The following is a 14,824-nucleotide window of genomic DNA, read 5'->3' as shown; positions in this document are numbered from 1 at the left end:
CGGCAAATCAGCTGCACTTGATAGTAGTTGGTTGAATAAGGAAAATGAACAAGGAAATGAGCAACAAAGCTCAATAAAAATAAAATGTTAATAAGCCACAATAACATTGACAAATACATAGTTTAGGAAGAGCCTGGCTGAAACTATACAAAAAAGCAAATAATCAAATGGATGTATAGAACTGAAAACAGNGGATGTATGGAACTGAAAACAGCAACCACGCTGTCGAGTTTAAATAACGGCAAATCAGCTGCACTTGATAGTAGTTGGTTGAATAAGGAAAATAAATTAGCAATAAGAGTTTACGGGATGTACATAGCTCAGTGGTTAACGCTTCTGACTTTGAACATCGATTACGCAGGTTCGATCCCTGCTGAAGTCTAGAAAAAATAAGTCTGATGAAGAGATGTGGTGATCTCCGAAAGAGCTGCTATAACTTCTACCGCTTAGACTTTGTTGCTTTTTCAATTTTTCCTAATAAACAATCGTAGTACAAAGCTCAATAAACAAAAAAAAAACTATTTTAAGTTTTCTATGAAGAGCATAATGAATGAAGTATATTTGGAAATGGACACTTTTAACAGTTGAAAATTTTCTTTGACTCATGTAGACTTCTGAAAAAAAAATATTTAAATTAGTTTTCTACAAAGTTTTAAACTTCATATGGGTTTTTTAAAGACTGAACTGTATTTTAGTGGAAAATTCTAAACCTAAGTAAATAAACATGAGTGGCAAATAAGATCACTTTGAAATGGGGGAGCTATTGATATGGCCGATACTACTTATAATTTGCTTTGTACGCGATCTTGCGGATCTTTAAATAAAAAATAGATATTAAAAATAAATTTTTCGTAACAAAAAACCGCCAAGTACAAGTTTTTATTAAAAAAGAACATTCGTAACATTGTAATAAGTATTAATCTGCATATTAACTTTGTATTAAATAAAAATTGCTTATTTTAAAATGTCGGAGGCTTGGNCTTTGTACGCGATCTTGCGGATCTTTAAATAAAAAATAGATATTAAAAATAAATTTTTCGTAACAAAAAACCGCCAAGTACAAGTTTTTATTAAAAAAGAACATTCGTAACATTGTAATAATTGCATATTAACTTTGTATTAAATAAAAATAGCTTATTTTAAAATGTCGGAGGCTTGAAATTGACTTTAGAGCTATGGTCTAATAGACTTCTTTTATAGAATGTTTATAAGGCCCGCCCTAATGTACACATCTACTATCTATATGTTATGAGCAGAGACCGAAAATAACCCTCTCCAATTTGAAAGTNGCTTATTTTAAAATGTCGGAGGCTTGGAATTGACTTTAGAGCTATGGTCTAATAGACTTCTTTTATAGAATGTTTATAAGGCCCGCCCTAATGTACACATCTACTATCTATATGTTATGAGCAGAGACCGAAAATAACCCTCTCCAATTTGAAAGTGCCCCAAAATAACTCTTACAATTTTAGAGAAAAAATAACCCACAAAAGAGAACAGGTGATTTATTTTTTGTAAATGTCTCGCCCAATGGGAAAGGGCTATTTGCCTATATTTTCCGTTGCGGTTGTTCCCCGACACTTATCGCTGGGAGAGAAAACGTAAGTGTTACGAGTGCGGTTACCCACAAACGTGTACGTAGCGTACCGCAGAAGTGCGTAGAAACATCAAATAGAGAGAGAAGCAACGTCAGCGTCACCGTCGTGCGGTGGCAGGGTTGCGTGATTTCAAACCAGTTTTGATTTAAAATCCGCTATCAATTAAGAAATATATTTGATTTGTGAGTTAGTTTGTTGACCAAAAAAAATTAAAATTTATTTGTGATTTGATTTTTAGAGCGAATCAATTTGATTTGTGATGTTTTATTTGTGATTTGTATAACCATGAAAAGATTTTATTTAATTTTTTTGGCTCAAACTAACTAAAAATATACTAAAATTTAATAGCACCTATACCAATATTTAATTCTGCTTATACTGGTATATATGTATGTATGTACGAAAAAATGCTTAATATAATAAACCGAAATATAATAAAATAGCTTATTTTCAGTGTATCATATTATGAATGTGCACGCTTTCTTCTTTGTCATAAATGTTCGCGTATGTACAGCGTGGCGACGAATAACTGTTACCCGGGTTGTTTTGAGAAATAAAAGGGTCCTTTATATATTTTGCGAAAATGGTATTTTATTGATAAATTTCGACAGATTTTACTTTAGTTGTATTAATTAGTTTTTAAATTTTAACCCTTATTTACATTTGCCAGCAATGTAAACTCTGAGAGAAAAGTTCATTTGCCACGCAGGTCTTCGTCAGTTAATTTATTCCATATCTTGGCCTAAAGGAAATTTAAACGGTTGATAAATAACCCACAGCTGAAAACACAAGATCGCACAGTGATTTGGCATGTGAGAAACATTTTTTGCCTGAGAGATTTGTGTTTGTGTCAGTGAGAAACACAATAAAAATAAGTGGAGGGTTATTTTCGATCTCTGATAGTAAAAAAATTTAATAACCGATTAATCGGCTAATTGATTAATCGAAAGCATTCGATTAATAATTGCAATTAATCATAAGAAATTAACCGATTAATCGATACATTTCTTGTTAAATTGTGGAAGCATTCGCCATGAATTCAGTGCGCTAACAATCGAGAAAACTAAAAAACGAAGGGAAACAATAAATAAAATTATGTAAAGTAGTATATCATCCGTTATACACCCCGTGTCAAAATTATAAGCGCACCACAAGAATTTTTTTTCGTTATTTAATTTTAGTTATTTTTTTAAATACAGCTTATTCTTTAGCAAAAACCGTATAAATATAAATATATCAAACTTTGTGCAATATTAAAAAATTAAAAAAAAATCGGGCTTTTTTATTAATTTCTTAGAAAAATTTTCAGTATGCAGTTTTGTAGCCCACAAAATTTTTTTATAAAAAATTGGAAGNTATGTGTGTTGTTTCCATACTGCAATATCTAACATTGTATCTAATGGTTGTGTTTTTTATGTTTTCTTTTCCAAATAAATAAAAACAGACTCCCTGAAGAAGGCGAAAAACAACGCCGAAACGCGTAGGAGGAAAAAAGGAAACTTGTTTTTGCTTTTTTAAACTACCGGCCGGAAAAGCTCCTAAAATAAGAAAAACAGTAATTTACATTTTGATAGAAGTTATAGCTACTATTTCGGGCAGCTATTCTACTGCTATTTAGACTTGACCATAATGTTGTTGGTGATTTTTTGTTAATAACTATTCTATATTTAGGGCTAGGTTTGGGCAAATGAGCGTTAGTGCGAAATTTATGTCCAAGAGAGGGCCACATTTCGATGGTCCTCTCCAATAACTTCTGGTTTTCACAAACTCGTCCAGAAAAATAGTGAGGCCGACTTCGGGCTAGTGAGAAGCAAATATTACTAGCTCAAAATGGCTGTCAACAGCCCGAGAATCAACCAAAGAGACAAAAATTTACCGCTTTCGGGCACCTGCGGGCGAGCAAAAGAACAGACTCGTTGTGTGTCCCGGTTTCAAGAATCCTAAAGTTGGCAACCGTGGTCTTCACACCGAATTTTGTACTCGGTAACTTGGTGTTCAGTAATTTTCACCCTTGTATTTTGTTTGTGTAAAATTATTTTATTATCGGTTTACCGGTTACCGGATTATCGGGGTTAGAGCTTGATAATTTTCTGGTAGTTGGTAAACTGCAATCAGCTGTTTGATATTATCCAATTTTAAATCCGCCCGCTGCCGAAAGGCAAAAAGCATATGAGTAAATAAAATTCCATCAAATTTCTGTTACAATTCNTGTGTAAAATTATTTTATTATCGGTTTACCGGTTACCGGATTATCGGGGTGGAAGCTTGATAATTTTCTGGTAGTTGGTAAACTGCAATCAGCTGTTTGGTATTATCCAATTTTAAATCCGCCCGCTGCCGAAAGGCAAAAAGCATATGAGTAAATAAAATTCCATCAAATTTCTGTTACAATTCTTTTTTTTTATGGGAAAAAAGCTACGAATCAGCTGTTGGTAGACATAGTTTACCAGACTAACAAAAGAAAGCTGAAAGGACGTTCACAGTTGATGAAATTATCGAGTACCAACTAGCAGTTTACCAAGTACCAACTAGCAGGTGTACCCTTAATACCCTTAATATTATTGAGATGTAAGAGTGCCAATTTTGTTACGTAATTTTTATTCATACATTCTTATGTAAGTAAAGTAGTAAATTTTGATTATTTCTTTTCGATTTTGAGAATTAATCTGTTAATCGCTCGATTAATCGAAAGGAAAATTTCAATACGATTAAATCGTTAACCAAATGAAAATAACCGATTATAATCAGTAATTCGATTAATCGTGCCATCACTATGTGTATCTACAATTAATACAACTATGTAATAACAAATTCTTACACGGCTGACTACTCATATCTAATAGCGTAGGTGCTGAAGAATCTGGGAAAAAATGCCATATATTAACACTAATTTTATCAGGCGACTTTAATGCCAATTTTGCCATGATGCAGCCCAGTATCTGAAAAATTTCCTATAAGGACCATGAATAATGACCTCTAAATGGCATCGAGAAAAGTTTCACTACTGTAGAGTGAAAAAGGCGGACTCATTTGGCACGTTTAGAAGGCGCAACAGCTCAGTAACTGTAGCGATTGCACCTTACGAACGCGTTTTTTTGTACTTCTGTGCAACTGAACAGTTGCGTGTTAGATGATCGTAATATTTTTCTGATCATTTGAGACGACATGTTGTGTGTTGTTGGATTTGACAGTAGGGAGCAAACGACGCATCGATGTTTTAGAAACATCGATAATATCGGTTAAATTTTCGATGTTTGCCATCGACGTTTACAATTTACTAACATCGTGAAATGGACGATACATCGATGGAAGTTTTACCGGTGTTTTAAACATCGAAGTAAGGAGACTCTCCGAATTTCTTTCGGTATGTTTGACTGACCTTAAATTTATTATTCATTCAGAATTTTTTTGTTATTTATGGCCTTATAACAATTGTATTCAGTGACCGCGGTTGAAGAAGTCTGATTAGTACATGTAGTGATCTCCCAAATAGCAGCTATAACTTCTTACCTTTGTAAATTATTGTTGCTTCTCCNATCTGGGAAAAAATGCCATATATTAACACTAATTTTATCAGGCGACTTTAATGCCAATTTTGCCATGATGCAGCCCAGTATCTGAAAAATTGCCTATAAGGACCATGAATAATGACCTCTAAATGGCAGNTCGATTAATCGTGCCATCACTATGTGTATCTACAATTAATACAACTATGTAATAACAAATTCTTACACGGCTGACTACTCATATCTAATAGCGTAGGTGCTGAAGAATCTGGGAAAAAATGCCATATATTAACACTAATTTTATCAGGCGACTTTAATGCCAATTTTGCCATGATGCAGCCCAGTATCTGAAAAATTTCCTATAAGGACCATGAATAATGACCTCTAAATGGCATCGAGAAAAGTTTCACTACTGTAGAGTGAAAAAAGCGGACTCATTTGGCACGTTTAGAAGGCGCAACAGCTCAGTAACTGTAGCGATTGCACCTTACGAACGCGTTTTTTTGTACTTCTGTGCAACTGAACAGTTGCGTGTTAGATGATCGTAATATTTTTCTGATCATTTGAGACGACATGTTGTGTGTTGTTGGATTTGACAGTAAGGAGCAAACGACGCATCGATGTTTTAGAAACATCGATAATATCGGTTAAATTTTCGATGTTTGCCATCGACGTTTACAATTTACTAACATCGTGAAATGGACGATACATCGATGGAAGTTTTACCGGTGTTTTAAACATCGAAGTAAGGAGACTCTCCGAATTTCTTTCGGTATGTTTGACTGACCTTAAATTTATTATTCATTCAGAATTTTTTTGTTATTTATGGCCTTATAACAATTGTATTCAGTGACCGCGGTTGAAGAAGTCTGATTAGTACATGTAGTGATCTCCCAAATAGCAGCTATAACTTCTTACCTTTGTAAATTATTGTTGCTTCTCCACAACATTTTTCATAAAAACGGTCCCAAGTTCAATAAAATAGTGGGATTAATTCTGAATCTAATAACCTAGCCGTTAAAACAGAACCAAACACCCCTTAGAATTTCAACAAGATCATGCCTAGGATCTTTAGGCCCGAACGACCTTACGATGGTATGCATTTTGATTCTAATAATGGAAAGGGTATAGAAAGGATAATAAAATACAGGAAAATACATTCATAATTATTATTAATTAGAAATTAACAAATTGCAAAATATCGGAAACCATCGATATATCGATATTTCCCTGGCGATGTATTTTAGCCTCGATGTTCTTTTATCCGATGCATCGAAACATCGATGTATCGATGTTACTGCTCAAAATTTGCATCCCTATTTGACAGCTACTGTATCAAGCCGTTCACAAGACGCATTACGATCACTTATTTTTTTTTGGCAACGGTTGCGCTCAACTGCTGCGCCTTCTGAACCTACCCATTGTTTTCAGCAGAAACCTGGCATACATTTAAAATTTAATATAATATTAACGAGATAAGCAGTGAAATGTGGATGAAGAAAAGGAGAAAGGAAGAGATAAAAATAGAAATACAATTACGTAAAGATAAAGACAAAGATAAAGGTAAGTTGAAATACATACTCAGTATAAGAATAAAGGTAAATGTAAATATGTAGATGAAGAAAAGAATCAAAATATAGAGGGATTCAGATATAAATTAAGGTAAAGATAAAGATGAAGATGAGGATGAGCATAAGGACAACGATAAAAATAAAGGTAAAGATAAAGATAAAGATAAAGATAAAGATAAAGATAAAGATAAAGATAAAGATAAAGATAAAGATAAAGATAAAGATAAAGATAAAGATAAAGAACCCCAACTCACCTCATTTCACTTCTACTCACCTCACTTGAACATACCTCATCTCCCCTCAACTTACCCCACCTTAACGCACCTTACTTCCATTCACCTCACATAAAAATAAAACTCACCCCAACTTACGTTATTTCACCTCATCTCATCTCAGCTTAACAAAATATATAACAAATAAATTTTAGTTCTGAATTGATGGGCCCAGGTGCACTTTTTTAAATTAACGATTTATATTCTAATTTGTTCGCATCTTCGTTAAGTAACGAATTGACTCACAATTAAAAATTATCTTTACATAAGCGCATTGTCAAGAGCAGTTTGGTTTACTTACCGAAATATTTGAGTTTCTTTCATACTTCGGTGCCACATTAGCCGTCGATAAGTTGTATTTTGAGCGGTCAGCTTTCGGTAAAGGACGAGCATAAACATAGCTGCTATACATATCATCAGACGAGGGTTGCTGAGTAGCGGTTGGCATACCCAAAATGGGCGCATGAGTAAGCCTCATTACAATGTCTTTCGGCTGGGCGTACGCTGAGGACATGTTTGTTCCACGATTCAATCGTCGCTGCTGTTCTAGCATTCTATCGCGTTCCCGCTCTCGGTCATAATCAAATGAATTGCAGTGCGGTAGACCATGTAGTTGCGCGTGGAAGTCATGCGAGGTTAGCGGAGCACGATCATCAAATTCAATTAACTGCTGATCTGGTGGAAAGGATCGTTGTCGGTATGTTTGAAAATCTTTACCGCCAGCTACTACAGACGATTGACGCATTGGCTGCAATGGCGGTTGATGGTAATTGCAATTGTGTGATTTCGACACGGAAGCATAAACGCTGTTGTCTGTATTATTGTAGGGATCTCCTTTAACGCCATTGCACGTGGCATTAGGAGTCGCGTAATGCGAATTTAGTTGATTTGAAATGTTGTAAGGGAGTGGATAACGATTGCCTGAAACGTTGTAGGGATGACAGTAAGCGGCATTTATTCCACAGTTATTAATACCATTATTGGAACCGCCACCGGACGCAACCACAGCTGCATAGGAAATGCTACTACCGCCCATACTTGCGCCATCCAGGCAATCATAAGGTAATTCGTAGACGTGCTGCGATGGCAACTGGTGTGGGAGTTTGTAATGATGTGCGGTGCAACCTTTCTGCTGATGATCAAATGAATGTCTATGTGGCAATTGCGGCACAGCTTCACTATAATGCTCCAAGCTTCGTGAGTGTTGCATGCCTGCAGGGGATACTCCATACGCAGCGGGCTGCGAGTGTTGGTATCCTGATATTGGGTAAGAAGGCATTTTGCTATTCCCATTGTATAAATGATTTGGCACTGTTGTCGATGCTGGTGCATGAAGAGCACATGTGCCATAGTTGTCCGTATGCCTAGGGTATTGCGGATGCGATGGCATACGATTATAAAGAGCACAATTCGGACACTCAGAAGTTGTCGGAGTGATATTTAAAGTTTGTGATGAATGTTGCAAGCTAGCGTAACAATTATCTGCAAACCAAATAGGAAACGATATATATTTTCGATAAAATAATACTAATTACACCATACTCACCAACATTTATAAGTTTTTCCTTTCGCAGCCGCTTTTCTTGAATAGCATAAGCCAAACCTTTGATTGCTTGTGTGGATCCGCCTTAAAAGAATGAATTACTGGTTATTGAAAAGTTCGATGACACTGAATATACGCCATAATATAAAAAGCTTTGTTTATATTTACCAACAAATTTCTCTCGAAAACTAAAAACATCTTGCCAAGAACATGTCAGCCCTAGTGCAATCAATCCTGCGTAAATATGTTCCATTATTTGGCACTCAACATAAGCCGCCATTGCATCGCGCGATACGTTTGTTACTTGATCGGGGCAGATAGGACCATCTAGTAGAAGAATTTCATCAGAAACCTGTCTGTAGCCCATAGCCTCGAAAAGTTTTTCAGCATCAAACAAATTTGATTTAATTTCATGCTGATAGAAACCGGAATACATCTGAAAATAAGCAATTTGAATAAATCCTTTACGATTATTCCTTTCAAGTTCATTCAAAACGAACCTTTAACACTCTAAACTCTTTTCGCCAAGGTTTTGTAAACAAGTTATTTGCATAGTGACTGATGGAACGAAAGCCAATGATTGCTTTATACGCATTAAACTCTTCCATTTCCCGTATCGATTTCCTGAGAACGTGAGCAGTCTCGGGAAGAAAAAATTTACGATCATGAGGCACAATGCAAAGAAACTCCTTAAGGCAATCTAGATCCCAAGAAAAATTATTCCTTTTAATATAGCTTCTTAAATAAATGTAAATAATATATACTCTCTAATTTTTTTCCTTCCTCAATCTTTTGAATGCTTCCGTCTGTTTCCAAATATGTCCAGTGACGTTTAAGGATCTCCTCCCACAGGTCGGGAAGCATATCTCGAGGCATAAAGTCCGACATTGTTATACTTTACGTGTTCGTTTGTCAAAAAGTCTGAAATATTAAGTAAAATGTTGAGAAAGTACAAAATTTAAAGTCAGTTTTATAATCTACTTGAATTTAAAGGGCGATCTCCCAAATTAAAGAATAAGAGTACTCGCTTTGAGGAGATCTAGTAGCAATAAACGAGTGTTTTCGGTGTTGTACTCCGTTATTTCTAGCTTAGGAGCAAAAACGGACGGATCCCAAGCGCATAATAAAACAATGCTGCTTAAGATATGATTTAGGACAATATTGTGCTAGTTTGATCGTGTTGATTTTTAATATTTTTTCTTCTGAAGGTGTTACGCATTTTCTATAATACAATGTATGTATTTCGCTAATATTTTTATAGGAAAGAATATGTAGAACGCCCTCGGCAAAAAAAAACTGAAAAACTAAAGCGGATTTTAGAAATCTTTCGATAATAATAATATATTTGGCGCTCAACTAGTTTTGTATAAAGTTTGAAAATCGAATTTAGATGTTTTTTGTTATAGAAAATGATGTACTTTTATAAACAAGTAGTTTTTAAGCAAAAAACAAAATCGACTTCAATTCTCATATAAGAATTTAAGAGTACCGTTACTTTTTTCATGATCCAATGATTTGATCTAAACCAAATTAGTATGGGACCACCTCTGAGGTACCAACAGAAAAGAATTATGGAAATCGGTTAACGTGGTCCAAAGTTATGCGGTAACATACAAAAAAAAAATTAAAATATTCCGACGAATTGACAACCTTCTCATTTCTTTGAAGCCGGTTAAAACTGAATGAATGTTAAATATTTAAACTAAAGGAAAACTGTCAACGAATCTCACAAATGAATATACATTTACCCCTCTATTCTAACAGAGTCACAAAACTTAGCTCTTCACTGTTGTGATTTCTAGTACGCCGCAAAATGTATCATAAAAGTTCAATTTTAAGTGCTAGAAAAATTCATAACAACTTAATAATTTATTTTGTAGCGGCATATTTGTTGCAGCGGCAAACTTTGAAGCAGTGGTGAGCTAAGGTTTGTGACTTCGTTTGAAAACGGCTGTTATTGTTAACTTTTTAGTTTCTAAAATATTGAATTTGTTTACTTTTATTTTTTAACCGACTTCCAAAAAAGGACGAGGTTTTCAGTTCGTCGGAATATAGTTATATATTTTTATGTATGTTACCGCATAACTTTGGACCACGTCAACCGATTTCGATAATTATTTTTGCATCGGAAAATTAGTGTCTCAGAGGTGGTCCCATACTAATCTAGTTTAGATCCGATCATTGGATCATGAGATATATATATATATATATATATTTTATATGAGAATTGAAGTCAGTTTTTTTTGCTAAAAATTAAATGTTGTTTCACTTTTTAGTATGGCTAGGAACTCCATCCGGAATTTTTGACTATACGGATGATCTATATATTCGTATATCTAAATAAAAAATTAAAATATTCGGATATCCGAACAGTGTGCTGATATTTTCATATCCGAATAGTGAGATATCCGTATATCCGGATTTAAGTATTAGTAAATTTACCTTTCCCCCTTTTTGTAATAAGTTGTTACGAAATTTCATCATTAAAGACATAAATGCAATTTTTAGCATCCATGAAATCTCGGACGAAGATAGAATTTCGTTTCGTTAAAAATTAAGAAGATTTACGCTAATGCATATTTGCATATTTTGCAATCGTATGTATGCATATGTTTATTTATAGTGTACATGTGCTCTTTACGATCAAATCGTGCAATTTTAGCTACATAAGTGCTTAACAGGGTTTGTTACGAATATTCGAACTCGCATTCACAAACGCGGAGCTTCCGCATTAATTTTAACATTCGCAATAATCAATGCGNCGATCAAATCGTGCAATTTTAGCTACATAAGTGCTTAACAGGGTTTGTTATGAATATTCGAACTCGCATTCACAAACGCGGAGCTTCCGCATTAATTTTAACATTCCCAATAATCAATGCGAAGCTTTTGCGAATGCGAATGTTGTGCAAGTGCACCGATAAAACGTATATCTGGCAAACAAAATAATAATTTGTAGCCAATATTTTTTACCTTTGGTCGTGGGAATCCACTTTGATAAAAATGTATTTAAACATATTATTTCTTAAGCTATATAACCGAGCTATCAATGGGCAGTCATATAAGTTCCCACTTCTACTTGACCTTTGACTTACGTCAAAGAGAACATAATCCTATTAACAATATTTTTTTTCCGTGCTTTAAATACCTGCATTTCTTTCTTTATTATGATTTTTTTGGACCAATCTTAAAAAAAAACTACTAGACGCAAAAGAAGAAAGTGTGCACTGTATATTCGTTTCAATAATTTCAAATGGGGCTCTTTGAGGAATTTATTTTTACTTGTCGGGCAATATTTTTTTATGGGGATATACATTGGATCCTTGGCTAAAAACTTCTGTGGTAAAATTGCCCCTTTGTAATTTAAAGACAAAGAGTAAGCTCCTTCAATAGGGATTTCCAACAGAAATGTTCAACGTCTGGCTATGAAGAGAATCCATGCTCAAATAATTAAAAGGCTATAGGTCTGACCTTTAATTATATAAGAATTACGTAACTATCTGAGATTCAAATATGTACTTATAAAAAAACGGGGTGCTTCTTTTTAAATAAGAATATTCTGATCCGACTTTGAAACAGAATTTTGTTCAAAATTTTCATTTCTGGAAAATAATAATTTTACAAAAACTAAAATCGAAAAACTCTGATGGAGTTACAGATTACCCAAATTCTGAAACAGCCAAAGGGATGAGAATTAAGAATTCTTTTTAAAAAGCTTTAGGAAAACCTGACACATCTGGTTTGGCTTGTAAGCGCTGTTTAAACAACGATATCGCCATTAAACTAGATTATAATTGTTTCTTAAAAATACTTGACATCTGCTCTGTTTCTTAAAAATACCGCATCCGCGGATGTTAGCTGTTAGATATTCGTATCCGCATTCGCATCCGCGTTCATCCTGAGCTATAACAATGGTTTAGTACAACATAGAAATAATTATCAGTTTTTTGTTATTATTACATTTTTTACGATTCAATAAAAGATATTTCGGACTGTGCAGGATCCCTTTAAAATGTCCCTGGAGACTATTCTGAAGACCACTGTATTTCAATGTGATTGCTCCAATAATTTTGGAACAAATTTATTATTGCTCTACTCACTTCTGGTAAAGTAGAGAAATATTTTGTTCATCATTTAAATAAATTTTTAATAATAAAGGGTGGGTTGAGTGGGGTTATTATAGCTGGCTGACCGCTCCACAAAGAGCCCTAGTGATGGAGATAGAGGTTTAGTTAAGTAAATTCCAAGCATGCATCATTTAGGATGTCAACGCTTTTTGAGAATTTTAGTAGTGCTTGAAGCCCAAGTGTTGTCACGTCTTCAAGATTATTAAACTCTAAAACTCCGAGACATTTCAATAGTTTTTTTTTGATAGCAGGACAATGGCATACGATGTGTTCAAGGGTCGCTCTTGTTGCCGTCCCCATGCATTTCCTGTAAACTTCACTAACAGCAATCTCCATTTTGCTTGCGTGCGCTGCCAACATGTTATGTCCTGTTATGACACCTATCATACGTCTCTTTGTGTCCAGTTTTCTAGCCTGCACATGACGTTAGACATTGGACAGGTGTTTAGCGCATTCCATCTCGATATAGTCTGCTTTCTCATCCGCTGTTCTATTTCGTTATAACGATTTTTTAGAGGTTTCAGAATGTTATTCTCTTGTTCTAGAACCAAGTGGACTCCGCTCATGGCAATCTCATCTACAATTTTGTTACCTGTAATGTCCTTGCCGGGGTTCCAATAAAAATGAAGTCGCCTGTTTGCTGCTGCCCTATTTATGGCATCCCTGCTTCTAAGGGCATTTTGTGACGTAAATTGGTATGAGCTGATAGCTTTACGCCGTGTCCAGCGTAGACACGAGAAATTCGGTGCGGGCGGTGCGGTGCGTTAAATGCGGGCAGATTACAAAACCAAACATATATTGGCAAATGTAGATGTCCAACATAGGCACGATTTTGCGTAATGCGTGCATTGCGACGTCCCCGCATCGCACGCATCAAGCTCGTTTGATTTTCCCCGCAGTATCGTGCAAGAGATTTAGCAGTGAAGATGGAAATTCTTATATCAGAAATACATTTCAAAATGTAAATGAACAACTACAAAATTAAACTTAAAAAAATTCAATATTTGTGTTTTAATTACCCCAAAGTTAGAAAAAGCCTCTCTTCAACGGATATAAGCGGATATAAAGGATAAAGTTTGTTGTGCTTTTTTCAGTACAATGGTAAAAGTACAATTTGCCGATTTTAAGTAAAATTTCAACATCAAAAATACTTTTTCTACCAAACGCTCAGATCTCTTCTAGTACTTTTATTCTTAATCCGTTTACATTTAAGTAACGTTTAAGTATTTGCTACAAAACGAAATTAAGAATTGTAATTTTGGATGTAAACGTGATTTTGAATAGTAATGTTAGTGTTGTGCGTTATGGTGATTGCGAATTCTTATTACCGGCGGCTGAAATATCCCTCCTAGCTATAGAAGTAATTGAGCAATTCGGGGGTTGAAAGTAAAAAAATGTATGTAAATTTCATGCGTTGAAATTAAAAATTTCTATTGAGGATTTCCTTTTTATCGATAGTGATCTCATTTTATATGATTTATTTTCATTAATATGAACTGACCTATATAGTGTATTAATTTTTATAGCCGACCGCACTTGCGCACAAGGGTATATTAATTTTGTTCACATAACGGTTGTTTGTAACAGCCAAAACGAATCGAGATAGATATAGACAACAGTATACATAAATGCTCAGAATGAATAGAGAAGTCGATTAAGGCATGCCTGTCTGTCCGTCCGTCTGTCCGTCTGTCCGTCTGTCCGTCCGTCCGTGTACACGATAACTCGAGCAAANATCCACGGTTCCATATTTTCGTGTACGTTTTTACACATTCCAAAGAAAAATTACGCATTCGGGAGAATTTTTTACTCATTCGGGAGAATTTTCTACTTTAGNAACTGACCTATATAGTGTATTAATTTTTATAGCCGACCGCACTTGCGCACAAGGGTATATTAATTTTGTTCACATAACGGTTGTTTGTAACAGCCAAAACGAATCGAGATAGATATAGACAACAGTATACATAAATGCTCAGAATGAATAGAGAAGTCGATTAAGGCATGCCTGTCTGTCCGTCCGTCTGTCCGTCTGTCCGTCTGTCCGTCCGTCCGTGTACACGATAACTCGAGCAAAAATTGAGATATCTCAACGAAATTTGGTATGTAGGTTTCTATTAACCATTCTATTAACTGTAACCACGTCCACTTCCCATATAACGGTAATTTCCAGAAATACGAAAACTGCGATATTTTAGTAACTACTG

At 34.9% G+C, this 14,824-nt stretch overlaps 1 protein-coding gene across 1 annotated transcript in view; it reads right to left on the bottom strand.

Moving 5' to 3' along the window:
* The window catches only part of tamo (PUB and ZnF_RBZ domain-containing protein tamozhennic), a 31,313-nt gene that overhangs the window by 12,195 nt on the left and 4,294 nt on the right, over positions 1-14,824 (bottom strand). Inside the window, exons 2-6 of the mRNA XM_017628067.1 lie at positions 9,255-9,411; positions 8,991-9,190; positions 8,659-8,926; positions 8,494-8,574; positions 7,249-8,429 (exon numbers count right to left, since the gene is read on the bottom strand). Of these exons, the coding sequence (XP_017483556.1) occupies positions 7,249-8,429; positions 8,494-8,574; positions 8,659-8,926; positions 8,991-9,190; positions 9,255-9,378 (1,854 nt within the window). The 5' untranslated portion in view covers positions 9,379-9,411. The remainder of the gene's footprint in view (positions 1-7,248; positions 8,430-8,493; positions 8,575-8,658; positions 8,927-8,990; positions 9,191-9,254; positions 9,412-14,824) is intronic.

The sequence above is a fragment of the Rhagoletis zephyria genome, unplaced genomic scaffold (assembly GCF_001687245.7).
Source record: "Rhagoletis zephyria isolate East Lansing unplaced genomic scaffold, Rhagoletis_zephyria_1.1 Rzeph_scaffold_05720, whole genome shotgun sequence".
Classification (NCBI taxonomy): Eukaryota; Metazoa; Arthropoda; class Insecta; order Diptera; family Tephritidae; genus Rhagoletis; species Rhagoletis zephyria.
Note: the sequence above shows the minus strand (reverse complement) of the source record. Positions and strands in the feature narration are given on the sequence as shown.